This window comes from Chiloscyllium plagiosum, unplaced genomic scaffold (assembly GCF_037043375.1).
Source record: "Chiloscyllium plagiosum isolate Xiang-an unplaced genomic scaffold, Cpla_swu_hap1 HiC_scaffold_16, whole genome shotgun sequence".
In the NCBI taxonomy this organism is placed as follows: domain Eukaryota; kingdom Metazoa; phylum Chordata; class Chondrichthyes; order Orectolobiformes; family Hemiscylliidae; genus Chiloscyllium; species Chiloscyllium plagiosum.
The window spans coordinates 24,948,080-24,967,209 of NW_028270154.1; the positions used below are offsets into that span (position 1 = coordinate 24,948,080).

General features: G+C 41.5%; 1 protein-coding gene across 21 annotated transcripts in view; it reads left to right on the forward strand.

The window, feature by feature from the left end:
- LOC122556528 (teneurin-2-like) overlaps positions 1 to 19,130 on the forward strand; it is a 2,772,576-nt gene that overhangs the window by 2,615,187 nt on the left and 138,259 nt on the right. For all 21 annotated transcript variants that reach the window (XM_087995212.1, XM_087995211.1, XM_087995218.1 and 18 more), the window contains 2 exons: positions 6,227 to 6,432; positions 17,669 to 17,864. In XM_087995212.1, the coding sequence (XP_087851338.1) occupies positions 6,227 to 6,432; positions 17,669 to 17,864 (402 nt within the window). The remainder of the gene's footprint in view (positions 1 to 6,226; positions 6,433 to 17,668; positions 17,865 to 19,130) is intronic.

Below are 19,130 nucleotides of genomic sequence, written 5' to 3' on the forward strand. Positions count from 1 at the left end.
ACACTAAACCTATGGCCTATAGTTCTGGACTCCCCCACCCCGGGGAAAGACTTTGTCTATTTACCCTATCCATGCCCCTCATGATTTTATAAACCTCTATAAGATCACCCCTCAGCCTCCAACGCTCCAGGGAAAACAGCCCCAGCCTGTTCAGCCTCTCGCTATAGCTCAAATCCTCCAACCTTGGCAACATCCTTGCAAATCGTTTCTGAACCCTTTCATGTTTCACAACATCCTTCCGATAGGAAGGAGACCAGAATTGCACACAATATTCTAACTATCCTGCCTCAGGGCCTACGTACTTACAATATGCTTCTAGTGATGACAGGCCCAATCCCTTCCTGCACCAACACCTACCTTCCCGAACACAGAGAAAAAATCACCTTATCTGGGGTACCTTTCCCTGAGGTAGATCCAGAAAATAAGGGTACTTTATAAATCAAGATACACACCTCAGATGCCAAAGTCAGTAAAAAGGAGGCTTTGTTCTTTCCTTCCAAAATCAGCATTTTTCATCCCTTTAGGTGGTTCCTCTACACAGCAAATTGTCTGAATATTGACCAACTCTATTGATTTTCCCTCTGCCCAATTCCACCCCTTTTCTCCTGCACCGAGTCCCCGAGCAGGTTATTTTGAAATGCTTCTGCTTTGTGTGCTTCAACTCACAGACATTTGTAAAGGCAGTTTAAAAACAGTTATGGGGAATGTGTTCTACATTTTTGCAGAACTTTATTGCAAATTGGTCAAAGGATCGCAGCATTCCTGGAGTAACTCTGTCCCAAAGCTTAGTCTAGATTGATGTCTGGTTAAAACAATTGATCGAGCTGCACTAATTTAAGAGGAATCAGTCGCACTGTCTGACTAGCCCGAGGGAAGCGTGGCTGCTGTAGCAGCACATAGCTGTACAAGTCATTCTCTCTGTAAATGTGCTTTGGAAAATGGTGTGGAATTGAAGCAGTTCCTGGTCTCTCCTGCCAATCAAAATGAAATTATTCATCAAGAGTCTCTTTAATATTTAACTGCAAGCAACAAGATAACAGTCAGAGGTCAGGACAATTGAGGAATGAAATAAAAGATTTATCCTTAGTTTTAAAAAAAAATGAAATCCTTTTGTCAGAGCACTTAGAAATAAGAAACAGAAGAAATAAGAAAACTCCTTCCTATCGGAAAGATGTTGTGAAACTTGAAAGGGTTCAGAAAAGATTTACAAGCATGTTGCCAGGGTTGGAGGATCTGAGCTACAGGGAGAGGCTGAACAGGCTGGGGCTGTTTTCCCTGGAGCGTCGGAGGCTGAGGGGTGACCTTATAGAGGTTTACAAAATTATGAGGGGCATGGATAGGATAAATATACAAAGTCTTTTCCCTGGGGTGGGGGTGTCCGGAACTAGAGGACATAGGTTTAGTGTGAGAGGAGAAAGATATAAAAGAGACCTAAGAGGCAACTTTTTCACGCAGAGCATGGTACATGTATGGAATGAGCTGCCAGAGGATGTGGTGGAGGCTGGTACAATTGCAACATTTAAGAGGCATTTAGATGGGTATATGAATAGGAAGGATTTGGAGGGATATGGGCCAGGTGCTGGCAGCTGGGACTAGATTAGGTTGTGATATCTGGTCGGCATGGACGGGTTGGACCAATGGGTCTGTTTCCATGCTGTAAATCTCTATGACTCTAAGCAGGTAAAGCAGAGTAGAATGTATCTTGTGCAGGGAAAATGTGCCATAAAGTAATTATTAAATTTTAAAATGCATATTTTAGGTCAAAAAAGTTTGTGGCATAATGCTGATGCACATTGCCATTGGTCGGGTTATCTCATTGCTGATTGTGCCATTATGGAGACTAAAAGGCTGAACAAGCAATTAAACAAACATACTGCGAGTCACAAAAAACACTACTAGCTAAATAGGTATCAGGAATTACACTTACTCCCTCTACAATTTCCAGCCTGAAGCTGATGCTCACCCAACAACATCTGGCAATAAGGAAGGTCGAGCTGTACAAAATGACTTCTCCTCATTCTCCATTCTCTTTTGCAATATTCTGCCTTGTCAGTTTGAAAGTACTCATGCCACAAAGAGGAGAGTTCCAGCAAGCCGACTGCCCAGAAAACCTGGGAACAGCCACTTCCAAAGATCGCCTGCAAATCTCATTAGGTTCAGATGCGACAGTCACTGATGTCCGTTTTTTCATTATTTCATCTAACATTTTTTTCACTCGTCTGCTGATTTTCTTTACTATCCAGATCATTTGGAAATGAGGCTTCGTTTTTATAAAATGGAATATTTGACCACTCACCACTAGTCATTTGCATCAAACACAGGGTGGAATCTTACCAGGCTCTGAGCAATGATTACTGCAAGATAAGTCATAGAATCAGGCAAAATATTTGGTGAGGCGAATCCTGAATCCGAAAAAATCTCGTCATTTCTTCTTTGATTTTCTCATGCTGCGTGGTGAGGTTCTTGCCTGCAGTGGCAAGTTCTCAACTGATGCTCATTATTGCTTGTTAAATGCCTTGTAAATAGCCCAGCCGTACCAACCAGAATGGCTCATTGGCAGGTTCAACTCACCACTTGATCCACCAACACCACCATTCTTACCATTCTGCCACAGACATTGATACTCCACTTTCTGGAAGGTGGCTCAGTGGTTAGCACCGCAGCCTCACAGCACCAGGGTCCTAGGTTCAATTCCAGCCTCTGGCAACTGTCTGTGCAGAGTTTGCGCATTCTCCCCGTGTCTGTGTGGGTTTCCTTCGGGTGCTCCAGTTTCCTTCCACAGTTGAAAGATGTGCAGAGCAGGTGAATTGGAGTGGGTGAGAGGGGTGGAGAGGTTCTTCCTTTCCCGCCGTACCCTTCCACTGTCACCCTCCTTCGACTGACTGAACTGGTCCTCACTCTGAACAACTTCTCTTTCCAATCCTCCCACTTCCTCCAAACCAAAGGAGTAGCCATGGGCCCCAGCTATGCCTGCCTTTTCGAAGGATATGTGGAACAGTCCATCTTTTGCAGCTACACTGGCACCACCCCCCACCTTTTCCTCCGCTACATCGATGACGGTATTGGCGCTGCCTCGTGTTCCCACGAGGAGGTTGAATAGTTCATACACTTTACTAACACCTTCCACCCCGACCTCAAATTTACCTGGACCGTCTCAGACTCCTCCCTCCCCTTCCTAGACCTCTCCATTTCTATCTCGGGTGACCGAATCAACACGGACATTTACTACAAAACCGACCGACTCCCACAGCTACCTAGACTACACCTCCTCCCACCCTGCCCCCTGTAAAAACGCCATCCCATATTCCCAATTCCTTCGTCTCCGCCGCATCTGCTCCCAGGAGGACCAGTTCCAATACCGAACAACCCAGGTGGCCTTCTTCTTCAAAGACCGCAATTTACCCCCAGACGTGATCGGCGATGCTCTCCACCGCATCTCCTCCACTTCCCGCTCCTCCACCCTGGAGCCCTGCCCCTCCAATTGCCACCAGAACAGAACCCCACTGGTCCTCACTTATCACCCCACCAACCTCCATAATACATCGTATCATCCGTCGTCGTTTCCGCCAACTCCAAACGGACCCCACCACCAGGGATATATTTCCCTCCCCTCCCCTATCAGCATTCCGAAAAGACCACTCCCTCCGTGACTCCCTCGTCGGGTCCACATCCCCCACCAACCCAACCTCCACTCCCGGCAACTTCCCCTGCAACCACAAGAAATGCAAAACTTGCGCTCACACCTCCCCCCTTACTTCCCTCCAATGCCCCAAGAGATCCTTCCATATCTGCCACAAATTCACCTGCACCTCCACACACATCATTTACTGCATCTACTGCACCCGATGTGGCCTCCTCTATATTGGGGAGACAGGCCGCCTACTTGCGGAACGTTTCAGAGAACACCTCTGGGACACCCGGACCAACCAACCCAACCACCCTGTGGCTCAACACTTCAACTCCCCCTCCCACTCCACCAAGGACATGCAGGTCCTTGGACTCCTCCATCACCAGACCATATCAACATGACTGCTGGAGGAAGAGCGCCTCATCTTTCCGCCTAGGAACCCTCCATCCACAAGGGATGAACTCAGACTTCTCCAGTTTCCTCATTTCCCCTCTCCCCACCTTGTCTCAGTCCTAACTCTCAAACTCAGCACCATCTTCCTAACCTGCAATCTTCTTCCTGACGTCTCCGCCCCCACCCCCACTCTGGCCTATCGCCCTCACCTTAACCTCCTTCCACCTATTGCATTTCCAACTCCTGTCCCCCAAGTCCCTCCTCCCTACCTTTTATCTTACCCTGCTTGGCACACTTTCCTCATTCCTGAAGAAGGGCTCATGCCCGAAATGTCAATTCTCCTGCTCCTTGGATGCTGCCTGACCTGCTGCATTTTTCCAGCAACACACTTTCAGCTCTGATCTCCAGCATCTGCAGTCCTCACTTTCTCCTACAACAGGCATGTCACATCTTGACCTGCTGTAACTTACACTGGCACGTGGCACAGTCACACAACCAGACACTTGGCCACGATGTTCAGAATTCCTCAGTCAATGGCCTGTGAACTTGCCTTATGTCAGTGTAGTATGTCAGTCCAGCACTTCTCAGCATTTGCACCAAGCACCCGGCATCTGCAGCAAAGCAATGCAACATGTCTGAAAATCTTAGAGGAGTTGGAGGTGTAGTCTACAGTGAAATCCAAAGGGCACCCAAGCATCAGGCATCCCAGCACGGTTAGTTAAGGGCAGTCTCCCATACCAATCCTGGGTTTCAGGTCTGGTCAACCATCCGGTTGGGATGGCATTGTGCAGTGGGCGCCTCTGTGCTGCAGAGAATGGGCCACAGTTAGTCCTTTGTCACCATACATGCCAGTCTGTGAGGAGGACTCTCACACTTGGACACCTGCATGTCCACCAGCTGGAGGCATGGACAGGTGACAGCTGCACTGGTAGGTCAGTGAGCCACAGTCATCCCATCACCTTCGTTTACAGGAATTAAGGAGAAAGGAGTCTGGATGAAGGAGATGGAAGAAATAGACAGCTGTAGCCACATGTGCACTGACTTGACCTCACCTGGTTTAGACCAGACTGGAACAGAATGACAAACATATGTAGTCAACAGATAATCACCTTTCAAATCTAAAATATCAGGAAACTAATCTTAACCCTTCCTTCCTTTCTTCTTCTAGCACCCTGACATGATTTCTTCAGGAATGTACTTGGTATTTCTCAGGCAAATTACAATAGTTCCTTCAGTACCTTTTCATAATACCTCACCTTATGGGGTTTATTCTAACCTAACCCACTTGTTTAGGCCAGACTGGCAGGATGTGAAACATACTGAAAAAGGAAAAAAACCCATAAAATCAGAGTGTAAAATGAAAGGCCAACTTAATCAATCTCATTAGTTTTGCACCAGGTGGGTTAGATAAATACCTGTCCCCTCAAACACAAAAATGTGTATTAGCTCCTTATAGAGTCCTAATGTAATACAACACAGAAACAAACTCTTTGGTCCAACTTGTCCATGCCGATGAGATATCCTAAACTGATCTCTTGCCCCTTTGCAAGCCTTTAGCCCATATCCCTCTAAACCTTTTCTATTCCATACCCATCCAAATGTCTTTTAAATGTTGTAATTATATCCGCCTACACCATCTCCTCTGGCAGTTCATTCCATATGCAACATCACCCTTTGAGTGAAGTTGCCTCTCAGGTCCCTTGCAAATCTTTTCCATCTCATCTTAAGCCTATCTATCTAGTCTTGGACTCTCCTACCCTGGGAAAAAGACCTTGGGTATTCACCTTATCATGCCCCTCATGATTTTTTAAACGTCTATAAGGTCACCCATCAGCCTCCGACACTCCATTGAAACCTGTTAAAACTCCTCCTTTTCCTCCTAATTTAGTTCAAAGGGAAAATGCATATGCTACACAAGTAATTCCCAATTTCAAAGCCATTTGCAAACTATTTTTGCCCGTCAGACCCATTTGTTGAAAATAGAGCTGGAAATCACTTCACTGCAATTGATTTTCCCATTCCGATTGGAATCATCTTGTGCTTTGCTTTGCCAGTAAAGAGGAAGGTCAGGCTAATACAGGAAACAAATTTGTTTTTTCATTGTCATAGAATGAGTAAAAACAATGGTGATTGTTCTTCATTTGCAGTTCATTATTCTTTCATTGTTAACCTGTTACTTGTATTTCTCATTTTACGTTGTTACAGGAACAACTACAGTGAAAAATAGCAGCATTGATTTGGGAGACGTTGATATTGGTCGAAGAGTGTCACAGGAAGTACCTCCAGGAGTCTTCTGGAGATCGCAGATATACATAGAGCGGCCACAATTTGTCAAGTTTAATGTCTCTCTGGGAAAGGATGCACTTTTTGGCTTATACATACGGAAAGGCCTTCGTCCTTCACACACTCAGGTAAAGATGCCGATGAAAGTATCAAAGTCTCATATTGTAATTGATTCTCTTGGTTTTGAAGAATTGTTATTGAAATTTCTAAATTGATAATGACAGGCCTAAATGATGAAAGTGGGTGTTAACAAGGAAACAGTAGTGAGAAGTGCATTCCATGCTGTGCGAGCAGTGGTGAGAAGCATGCTTGCTGTTCTTGGGACAATGGTGATGAATGTATTTGCTAATTTTGGAACCGTCATGTAAAACAAGCTTATACCTCTGAGAATAATGATAAAGATGGTATTGATGAGAATAAAGATTACAGTGAGGTGTGTACTTGCTGCTATGAGGACAATGGAAAGAGGATGCCTGTTCATCTCAGTAGAATGGAAAGAAATGCACTAGCTGCATTGGAAACAATGAGGAGGAACTCATTTGCAATTGAAGACAATGATGAAGAGCACAATTGCTGAGGGCATATGATGAAGATCAAAGCAATTGTGGGAATAATGAAGAGCAGCATGCCTGCTGTTCTCAGGACAGTTAGAGGAAGTGCGATTGCTGTGTGGATAATAATGAACAGGAGTTTGCTGATCTTGGTGAGGGGAAGAGGATCTTTGCTACTCAGGACTATTATGAGACTCTTTCTGCTTGGAAGTAATGATAAGGAACGCACTGATTACTCGTAGGACAGTTACAAGGAGCACTTGATACAAGGGCACTGATGAGGAGAAGGTTTGCAGCCATTGGGATTGTTATGAGGCTGTTGCTTGCTGTTATGGAAACAATGGTCAGGAGGACGTTTGCTGGCTGACATATGACAAATGGAAGCTGATGCACTCTGTTAGCACAAGGTTAGAACTAACAGGCATTTCTGTCACTACGTTCTACAACTTTAGAAAGGAAAAGAGTTGCCATTTAGTGTGACATTCTGACATAATTGCATGAAAGCATGGCAGAAGCTGCAAATCGGAGAGTATTGGACTCAATAAATGGGATCTGACAGGACTACTCATTACATTTAAATAAAGTCTTGCTCTTCTGCACCCGCAGAATCGCAATCCTGAAAACCGTTATAAATCCAGTCATTTGCTTAAAAATGTCACAGCTTTTAATTCGATTGATTTGGATATCAATGGGGTTCCCCTCGTGGATATTCTAACATATAGTGGGGACATCAACCCAAGGAGAAATTTGTAAATTTGGTGGGGCAGCATAATAAAGGTAGCAGTTCAAAGTAATAGAAAGTGTTAATACTATTTAGAATTTTAAAAAGAGCTGCATTAACATAGCATCCTGCTTGGCCTCAGGACATTCAAAACACCCTGCAGCTAAGGAAGAATTTTTAACATACAGTCACGGTTGTAATATTGAAAAACAGAGCAGTCAATTCATGCAGAGCAAGGTCCCACAAAAATCGTTCTGAGGAAAAGTCAACGGACCCAAACTGTTTACATCGATTTCTCTTCATAGACACTGCCAGACCTGCTGAGCCTTTCCAGCAATTTTTGTGTTTGTTAGCTCCCACAAATACTCGTGTGATAACAACCAGATAATCTGTTTTTAGTTGTGGCTGTTCACAATTTTTTGGAAAATTAGGTTAGCAAGCCTTTTTTTAAATGTCTAAGCCAATGATTACCTTCTATGTTCCACACTTCAACAAAGCACTAATTCATGCTGAGGTACAGATCCACTTCTCATAGAACTCCACCGATGCCTTGAATTGATATTCTCCATGTGTGAATGCATTCCTGGATAGTGAGCATTAACAACCATCATTGCTGAACCCAATTTTGAGCAAATGCAATATCAGAACATGCAGTTCCAATGATCAGGAGTGATAGCCTAACAAAACATGGTGCAGCTGAGAAAATGTTAACAAAATGAAGGACAGAAATTTATTCTCTTAATCCTTAAATTTCTATTAAACTAATTCCATCAAATAATCAATGCTTGCAAGGATCTATACCCATAAAGCATCAATGAGCCAGTTATATTTCAAAATCTATTTCTTTGCTGCCAAACAACAATTGTATCTGAATGGTAACATTATAAAAGGTCCCAAGACTCATCATAAGAATATTATCAAAGTCTGACAGTGAGCCATAAAAACCTGGTCAGATATAAATTCTAATTCTAAAGGAGGAAAGAAAAGTGGAGAGGCAGGGAGCTTCAGGGAAGGAATTCTGGATGTTGATCCTGGGCAACAGAAGGCTGAGCTAATAGCGGGACGAGAAACTTCTGGGTGTACAAGAGGCTAGATGTGGACAATGCACAGTTCTGTTAGGGTTATAGGGCTTGTATAGGTAAGGTCAATGCATGGAGTATATACATAGGGATGACTCTTGACCACGTAATCCTTCTGAGCTGAAAATGTGTTGCTGGAAAAGCGCAGCAGGTCAGGCAGCATCCAAGGAACAGGAGAATCGACGTTTCGGGCATAAGCCCTTCTTCAGGAATGAGGAAAGTGCGTCCAGCAGGCTAAGATAAAAGCTAGGGAGGAGGAACTTGGGGGAGGGGCTTTGGAAATGCGATAGGTGGAGGGAGGTCAAGGTGAGGGTGATAGGCCGGAGTGGGGTGGGGGCGGAGAGGTCAGGAAGATGATTGCAGGTTAGGAAGGCGGTGCTGAGTTCGAGGGATTTGACTGAGACAAGGTGGGGGAGGGGAAATGAGGAAACTGGAGAAATCCGAGTTCATCCCTTGTGGTTGGAGGGTTCCCAGGCAGAAGATGAGGCGCTCTTCCTCCAACCGTCGTGTTGCCATGGTCTGGCGATGGAGGAGTCCAAGGACCTGCATGTCCTTGGTGGAGTGGGAGGGGGAGTTAAAGTGTTGGGCTACGGGGTGGTTGGGTTGGTTGGTCCGGGTGTCCCAGAGGTGTACTCTGAAACGTTCCGCAAGTAGGCGGCCTGTCTCCCCAATATAGAAGAGGCCACATCGGATGCAGCGGATGCAATAGATGATATGTGTGGAGGTGCAGGTGAATTTGTGACACCTCCCCCCTTACTTCCCTCCAAGGCCCCAAGGGACACTTCCATATCCACCACAAATTCACCTGCACCTCCACACACATCATCTATTGCATCCACTGCACCCGATGTGGCCTCCTCTATATTGGGGAGACAGGCCGCTGAATGTACATCTGTGGCAATATGTCCTCTCTTGTTAAAGAAAGACATTCTTATTACAAGTCTGTAAAAATCCAGTTATGATCTGCTGTCATGATATAGTGGACATGAACTCAAAATTTCCTTTATTCTTAAATGCTTTTAATAATACTACCATTTATTATGTATAATTTTGTCTTTCTTGTTCTGCCCACTTCTCTGGTTTGCCAGTTTTCCCATCTGCCAAGTCCTTTGATATCTTCCGCAGTCTACAGCGTTTTCATCTCTATCAACTACATGACAATTATCATATCATTTGCAAACCCCTTTATCATGGCCCCTAAATTTAAAACTAAATCATTGGCAAAGACAAAGATCTATCTAAGCCATGGAAAAACTTGTTAAAATAAACGTTTACTTGCTTCCCACTGAGCCATGTTTTGACCCAACTTGCCACTTTCCCTTCGATCTTATGGACTTTTAATTTACTGAATTGGGTGCGTGTAGCACCTGCTCAAAACGTCACGCTAAAATTCAGGTGGACCATATTAAATATATCACCCTCATTGAGCCTCTGTCTAACCTCATCAAAAACCTCAATCAGTACAGAACCTTCGCTTTGAAAATCTATGCTGACTGTTCACGATTAATTGGAACCTTTATAAAAGACAACATATACTGTCTCTTAGCATTTTTCTCAATATGTTCCCCACTGTCAAGTTAAGGCTGACTGACCAATAATTAGCCACTCAATCTCTTCAACACTATGTTATCAAGCAAAAGTATAATGTTGGCTGTTCTTTAATCCCCCAACATAATACCTAAAGCCAGAGAGGAATAAAAAATAATAGTCAGAGCTTTTGCTATTTCTTAAAATAAAACAAAGAACTGAAGATCTGAAACAAACAAAAACAGAAATTTGAGTCACAGAATTTGAAACCTAACTCTGTTTTCTCTCCATGGATGTTGAGTTTCTGACCTGCTGACTTAGACCTGCTGAGTTTCTCCAGCAATTTTTGTTTTTGCCTATGCTACTTGCTTTATTTCCCCTAGAATCGTGGGATACATTGCTAATTTATCCACTTTCATGCATGTTAAGTCCCTTAAGATGCCCTCCATCAGTCTCTTTATTCCATTTTTCACATTTTCCTCTTTAACCATGTCCACTTAACGTTGTAGAGTCATAGAGATGTACAGCACAGAAAAGGACCCTTGGATCCATGCCAACCAGATATCCAAACCTAATCTTGTCCCATTTGCCAGCACTTGGCCCACATCTCTCTAAACCCTTCCTATTAATATACCCATCTAGATGCCTTTTAAATGTTGTAATTGTACCAGCCTTCACCACTTTCATGATCTCTTATCAAAACAGATTCAAGGTATTCATAAAGAACAAAGCATACAGCTCACATGTTTGGACAGCCAAGTTACCTTTTTGGTCTTTTTTTTTGTTGTTTTTTCAGTATTCTTAAACCATCGTGGAAATTTTGTTGATTTTACTAAACAATATTATCACGCGTACTTCCTTGCTTTCCTAATTTCTTTTTAAAATTTCTGTCTTGCATTCTCTATATTCCTACACAACTTGAACTCTCCTGTGAGTTCCTAGGTTTTAGAGAACAGAAGAAAATAGCAAATTATGATAAACTGCTTTTTCTGAAGTTCTTCTGAACTTTTAGCTGACTCTCCTTCCTTTGTTTACAAAAAAAAACACTTCTGCACTTCTCATAATAGTTACACTAAACTGTAGCTTTTTTAAAGAAATGTAATGCAGTATAAATCTGGGGAAAATGAACCAATAACAGAAAATGCTGGAACTAGTTAGGTAGTATTTAGAAAGAAAAGAAAATGATGACATTACAAATATAGCATTTTGTCAGAATTGATTCCAGTCCAGACAGAGATCTATACCTGAAATGTCAATATCTGTTTCTTTCTTTGTCATAGCTTCTACAATTGGCTGTTTGCAATGGTCCACACTGTTCATGAGAGCTATTTCTACATGAGCTACATTATAACAATACAACTCATGAGTGTGGATTACTCTGCTTGTTATCAACTTCTCAGAACCTTTATAGCTTAATACTGGGGTATAGCAAAACAAAAACAAAACCATGTACAGTTGAATCAAGTTTAACAATCATACAATCATGCAGCACAGAAGCAGACTAGATATCCCAATCTGATCTAGCTCCATTTACCAGCATTTGGCCAATATCCCTTCTTAATCATCTATCCCCATCCATATGCCTTTTAAATGTTGTACCCACCTCTATTACTTCCTCTGGAAGCTCATTCTATACACGCACCACTTTCTGCATGATAAAACTGCCTCTCAGGTCCCTTTTAAACATTTCCCCTCTCACCGTAAAGCTCTGCCCTCCATCTTTCGCTCCTCCATCCTCGTAAATTACCTTGGCTATTCATCCAATGCGTTCCTCTCATGATTTTATAAATCTCTACAAAGTCACCCCTCAGCCTCCGAGCTCCAGGGAAAATAGCCCCAGCCTATTCAGCCTCGCCCTTTAATCAAACCCTCCAGTCTCGGCAACATAATTGTAATTATTTCTGCAGCTTTTCAAGTTTAACAATGTCCTCTCAAAGAGTGACTAGAATTGTATGCAGTATTCTAAAAATATCTCACCAATATCTTGCACAGTTGCAACATTGCATCCCAATTCCTACACTCGATGTTCTCACCAATGAAGGCAAGTGTGTCAAATGCCTTATTCACCCCCTACCCCCTGTCTGCAGCTGCACTCTTAAGGAACTATGCAGCTGCACCCCTCAGTCTCTTTGTTCAGAACACTCCTCAGGACGCTACCATTATTTAAGTCTTGCCCTAATTTGCTTTACCAAAATACAACACCTCAAATTTAACTAAATTAAACTCCATCTGCCACTCCTCAGTCCATGGACCCATCTAATCAAGGTCCCATTATACCCTGAAATAACACTGTCCACTGCATCACCAATTTTGGTGTCACCAACAATCTTACTAATCATGTTCACTATATTTACATTCAAATCATTTATATCAATGACAAAAATCAGTGGACTCAGCACCAATCCTTGTGACATGACTGCTGGTCACAGGCCTATACAATGCCCCAGACCATTTACATAAATGGAACACATAGAATTTTACATTTCAGAGGCCATTCAACCCATTGTGACTGTACTGGCTCCCAAAAGAGCTTCCCAGCCCGTCCCATTTGCCAGCACTATCTCTGTAGCCCTCTGAATTCATCCATTTTAAATATATATTGAGTTCTGTTTTGATACCTCCTGTGGAATCTGACTTCACCACTTTGGCAAGCAGGACATTCCAAATCCTAACAGCTCTCTGAGTAAAGAAATTTCTCCTCATCTCACTCCTAGCTCTCTTGCTGGCAGTCTTAAAATTGTGACCCCTAGTTACTGACATACCAGTTGTGGAAACAGAATACCTTTAGTTACATTGTGAGAATTGTTCATAATTTTGAATACCTCAGTAATGTCACCTCTTAATCCTTTCTGCTCCAAGGAGAATAGGCTGAAGTTCCCTAATCTTGTATCTAAAATCTTTCATTCCGGGTATCATTCCAGTAAATCTCCTTTGAACCCTTTCCAAGGCCTTAATATCCTTCCTTAATTAAGGTGTCCAGATTGAACACAATCTTCCAAATATGATCTGACCAATTATTTGTCGAGGTATGCCATCACTTCCTTGTTTTTATACTCTCTGCCACCATTTATAAACCCAAGGATCCTATAAGCATTCTTAACAGTTGTTTCAACTTGCCTGGTCATTTTTAGAGAATCGAGCCCCAGGATCCCTCTGCTCCTTTACTCCCCTTAAGGTTGTCCCACTGAGCCTGTATTTCTATCAAAATACATTACCCTGTTTCCCTACATTGAAATTCATCTGCCCAATGCCTGTCCATTTGGTCAACCTAGTCACTCAACGTTATCCTCACAATTCACTGGTCTCCCTAACTTAGTATAATTTACAAATTTAGAGAGTTTTCCACCAACACCAATCTCCAAATAATTTACATAAATCAGAAAAAGCAAGGATTCCACCATTGATCTCTGGTTAACACCACTTTCAACTCATTTCCAATCTGATAAATGGCCATCTATATCTACCTTTGCTTCCTGTCTTTTAACAGACTTCTAATCCATGCTTGCTAACCAACCTGCCATGTGGCCCCACGTCAAATAATTTCTGAAAGTCCAGGTATACAACATCCACACCACTACCCTCATCCACTGCCTGGGTCATCTCATAAAAGAACTCAATTAAATTTGTCACACGTGACTTGCCCTGAACCAAGCTATTGTGACTGTCTAGTAATTCACTTACTTTTCTTTAAGTGTATATTTATTTTATCCTGTACTGTGGCCTTCCATTATCGATATTAAGTTGACAGGTCTGTAATTGCCTAGGTCATCCTTTGTCCCTTTCTTAAACAAGGGTGTCACATTTGCAATCCTCCAGTCCACTGGAACTAGTCATGTATTCAGAGAGGCCCGAAAACTTTCTGTCAACAGCTCTGTGATTTGCTTGCTAACTTCTCTCACCAGTCTAGGATGCATCCCGTATGGACTGGGTGACTTATCTGTCTAGAGTGTTGCCAGCCTTTTTAGCACCTCTTCTTTGTCTATCATTACACTGCTCAAATTAATTTGGGTATGAAATCTGTATTTGGTTTTGTCTATATGTTTTACAGTTACAATGTATTGACACAGAAGTGATGACTTAGAAATTTATTTTAGACTGCTGTGTGGGGCGTGTAATGGTTGAGTAATGAGGAGTGCATCACAAGAGGCTAAGGCTGTTGACCGAATTATATCTCAGACCTCTACAATGAACTGAAGGTGTCCACCACATCTCTATTGAAAGCTTTGTATATGGCAGCAGATTTCCAATGGGTGACTTTCAAGGCTTATGGTGATAGTGAACACGTGGGAATACCTAGAGCAGTATAGCTTCCAGATCTACATGAAGATAAATACATTTCAAGAAATGGTCTTTTTGTGGGCAGTCTTAAGCTTCAGCTAATTCAAGGGAAACCTAAGTATGCCCAGGATGTGCTCCAATCAGCTCTATCTGCAGGAGCATTCTGAAGCCAGTGGTAAAGCCATCAAGAGGAGAAATAAGTTGCTTAAAATTTGTTTTAGATACCTACCAGGGTGATATGCTTCTCCTGATTTTTGTCAGATATTTTTCAGGCATCTTTCAAATGCAGAACATAACTACAAAATTGGTTAATTTTTCCTCTTGTCTTTCATCTCAAAAAATGAACAAACTGGAAAAATATCTCTGCAAGTGGCTTAAATTAATATTTTGCAAATCACACTGCAAATGTATATTCTGAGCCAGCATAAAGTCACCTTGTAGTAACCAAATCTAAAGCAATCTGTCATATCTCATGATAGTAGAAAAATAAAACATTTCTTGTGATGGATCCAATATTACTCAGGGACTCTCTCTTCCAATTTAGACTACCCCTATGGATGAGAAATGTGTGAAAAAATGTGCTGTTTCCAATGAAGAAATCCTAATAATGGACTACCAACTTCTCAAACTCTGTTATATATTTCTTAATACTTAGTCACAAGTTCCTCTGCATTTTTTTTCGTCAACATTACTACATGACTGTTTACATTTCCTTCTGTCCTCTCTGTCTATTGCTCCACCGAGGAATAATATGACGTGAAAAGAAATGTCTAGATTTGTGAAGACCATTGACTAAAAGCTAAAAAAGGAGTTGCAGGAATAAATGAAAGTTGAGGTTAGACTGATATGTTGATAATACAGCGCAGTCAGACCTCAATGTAAGAGATTGTTAGAATCGGATTCTTCTTGTCAGATACCTTGGCTTTGCTATTGACTACGATAACATTCTTACTAATAGAAGAGAAGGCTAACATGTGAAGTAATAGAAATATTTTGTAAAAGGGTTTGATAGGGTTAATGTAGAGAAGGTCGTGATGAAGTCCAAAACCAGGACTAGAAATCAAAGACAATTGCAAATGAATCCAATGAGGATTTCAAGAGAAACATATCTGCTCTGAGACTGGTGAGACTGTGGAACATTCCAACGCAAAGTATGCTATTTACCACAACCAGGCACATAGATACAATCACAGAAAAAGCGAAAGAAGTAAATAAGTGAGAAAGAAATTGAAAGATTTATTGATTGGCTGGATAAAGTAGGAGACTTTGTAGAGTATAGATCAATAGGTCTGCATGGGCTATTTCTGAGCTGCAAATATGTAGTCCACAAGGATGCCTGGTTCAATCCTTTGTTCTATTCACATTGGAATGAATGGTAATACCCTTCAGTCAGCATAAGAAGGCTGTCGGTTAAAAACCCACTTGAGCAAGTGATTAAGGTTGATACTCTAGTGCAGCAGGTGTGCTATTGGTGATCCCGTATTCAGATGAAATGTGTATCTTCTTGGGGATATAAAAACAAATAGTTCAGCGAAAAACAAAGGAGCTCTCCTTGGTGTCCCAGCCAATATTTATGCCTCACTCAAACAGCACTAACACAGATTATCTGGTCATTATCACATTGTTGTTTGTGGGACCTTGCCATGTGCCAATTGGCTGTTGAGTTTCACTGCATTACAACACTGACTATACTTCAAAAGTACTTAATTGATTGCAAAGTGTGTCAGGACATCTTGTGTCATAAAAGGTACTGTGTAAATGGAGGTTAGTTCTTGCCCCTTGTCTCAGTTTGTTCACAGTCGAGGAAGTGCAGTAACTTCTGTGATCTATTTTTTTTGCTTCCAGTCTGAAGGGATCCCTTTGGTTTCCCTGCATTGGCTTCCTGACTAATTATCACACAGCACACAGTTGTATAATAACAAGTACCATGTGAAATTTAGAAATAAATATGAAATGTGAATGATTATTGCAGTTGGTATTTTTTCTAGGTATCCAGATGGCAGTGAAAGTTGGTGAGAAAAATTTGAGTCGTTTGTGGATATCATCTGAAGTCCATGATTAAATAATAGCTTCACAGTATCTCTCTGTCATCTGTCATTTTTGTAATGCATACTAATGGTTTGAGTAAAATATAAACAGTGCTACCACACTGAATAAGAAGCAAGAGTCCTAACTGTGTTCTCATTACCATAGAATAATATCGTCACATGATTTGCAGGAGGATAAGTATTATAGTATCCAGATAGCCATTTTTCCTCTGAATCAAAAGAGTTTGGGTATCAGATTTTGAGCGGTAACCCTTTTGTGAAGCATATTTTAGTACTTTTACTACAGTAAAAGCACTATTTAAATGCAAATTGTTGCCTTTCAAATCCCAATACCTGACTTCTGCACAGAATCCAGGCTGGCATTTCAGCACAGTGCTGTTTGTGGTGTTGCATTGATGGAAGTGCTGTTCTTCAGATTAAGGCATTTAACTTGTTCTGGTGAATGCAAATGATATTGCAGTACTGTTCCAAGAACCTTACCTCTTACTTTGATCCTCATTTGATGCTTGGGGTACCTTGCTTAAAAATTGGTAGCCAAGTTTGTCAATTGAACAGAGATTGTGTTTTTAAAGTAATTCATCAAACATGAGTGGATCTTGAGGGATATGATGAAATAATACATTTGTATGGCAGTATTTTAATCGCAGGCATTCCAAGATAGCTGTTGCTGCTTTGTGATGATTTGCATGCAGTTTGTGGACAGTAGCTTTATTTCACTTTCTACTGATAAGAATTACCATTAACATTAAGACATTTCAATGGAAATAAAGTCTGCAGACATGCAAAACGGATTTTGGATTCACTAATACCCATTTTATATTATCCTACAAAATAAAATTACCCCCTTTAAGTGGTTGAGGCATAATGATAACTGCACAGAATGATTGATAATGGAACACAATCACTCTGATTATCAAGTGATAATCATCAGATTAATTGGATGCAAACACTCTGGAAATTATGAAGGAATTACTTAGCAGTTCGAAAGCAGAATTAGAAGAGAGTTAAGAGATTGCTGGCTGATTATAGTTCAATTGCTTCCTTCAGCTACAACTCTTCAATTAAGATGATTGTTAAGAGGATTATCACATTTATGAAGGTAAATCTGAGCTGATTTAAAGCAGATTTTACACTGTAATTGTTTATGTTTTTGCTCCCAGTATGATTTCATGGAGCGTCTTGATGGCAAGGAGAAGTGGAGCATGATGGAGTCACCACGTGAACGGCGAAGCATCCAGACTTTAGTCATCAATGAAGCTGCATTTGTTCAGTACCTAGATTCAGGAACGTGGCATCTTGCTTTCTACAATGATGGGAAAGAAAAGGAACTGATCTCTTTCAATACTGCTGTCCTAGGTGAGGAGAACTGATTTATAGTAAATGGACTTCATTATGCAGAATTAAGCTCCAAACACACATATCTCCGCCATTCCTTTGGTTTCTTTTTTAATAGATTTACAATTGGAAATATGTAATGGGGATAAAACAAAAGAGCTTCTCGATAATAATACTATAAGTGCTGAGGACCAGATTTCTTGAAATAAAATAGTTCTGTTCTGTTGTCACCCACATCAAGCTAAGTCTCTTAGAAATTCTGATTCAACAACCAGGAGGAGATGGTAGGTGGCAACTGGCAGGATTTTTCTTTTGTCCATGTTTGACCTGAAAACTTTGTAGATCTGTCCTGCTGGTGGGACAAGATGATGCACTCATCCAGGGTTTTAGCTGATAGGTTATATAATTATGACTATGTCAGACCATTGCTTGGCTACTGTGAGAGAGCTCTCCTAATTATTCTACCAGTCACCAGATATTAGTGAGAAGGACTTTGTAGAGTCATATGTGCTGTGGTTACAAACAAATTGCTCATGTCCCTTCATTCTTGTTATTGTTTGTAGTGATTGATATTTTATTCTTTTGTGGGATGAGGGTATCATTGACAAGGTCAAAGATTTACTGCCCATCCGCAACTACCCTTGAACTGAGTGACTTTCTCGGCTCTTTCAAAGATTGAGGGTGTAGGTTTGCTCGCTGAGCTGTAGGTTTAATATCCAGACGTTTCATTACCTGGCTAGGAAACATCATCAGTGGCGACCTCCAAGTGAAGCGAAGCTGTTGTCTCCTGCTTTCTATTTATGTTTGTCCTGGATGGGGTTCTTGGGGTTTGTGGTGATGTCATTTCCTGTTCGTTTTCACAACAAACCCCAGGAACTCCATCCAGGACAAACATATAAATAGAAAACAGGAGACAACAGCTTCGCTTCACTTGGAGGTCACCACTGATGATGTTACCTAGCCAGGTAATGAAACGTCTGGATATCAAACCTACAGCTCAGCGAGCAAACCTACACCCTAAACCTCAACCTGAGCTACAGACCTTCACAAATCTTTCAAAGATCAATTAAGAGACAACCACATTGTTGTGGGTTTGGAGTCACATGGAGGCCAGACTGGGAAATTTCCTTCCCTAAAGGACATTAATGAGTTAGATGAACCAATCAATGAAAGTCATTATGGTCACCATTATGAAGACTGGCTTTATATTCTAGATTTATTAATCAATTTTAATCTCACAAGTTGCCCTGGCCATATATTTAACCATGACCCCAGATCATCAGCCTG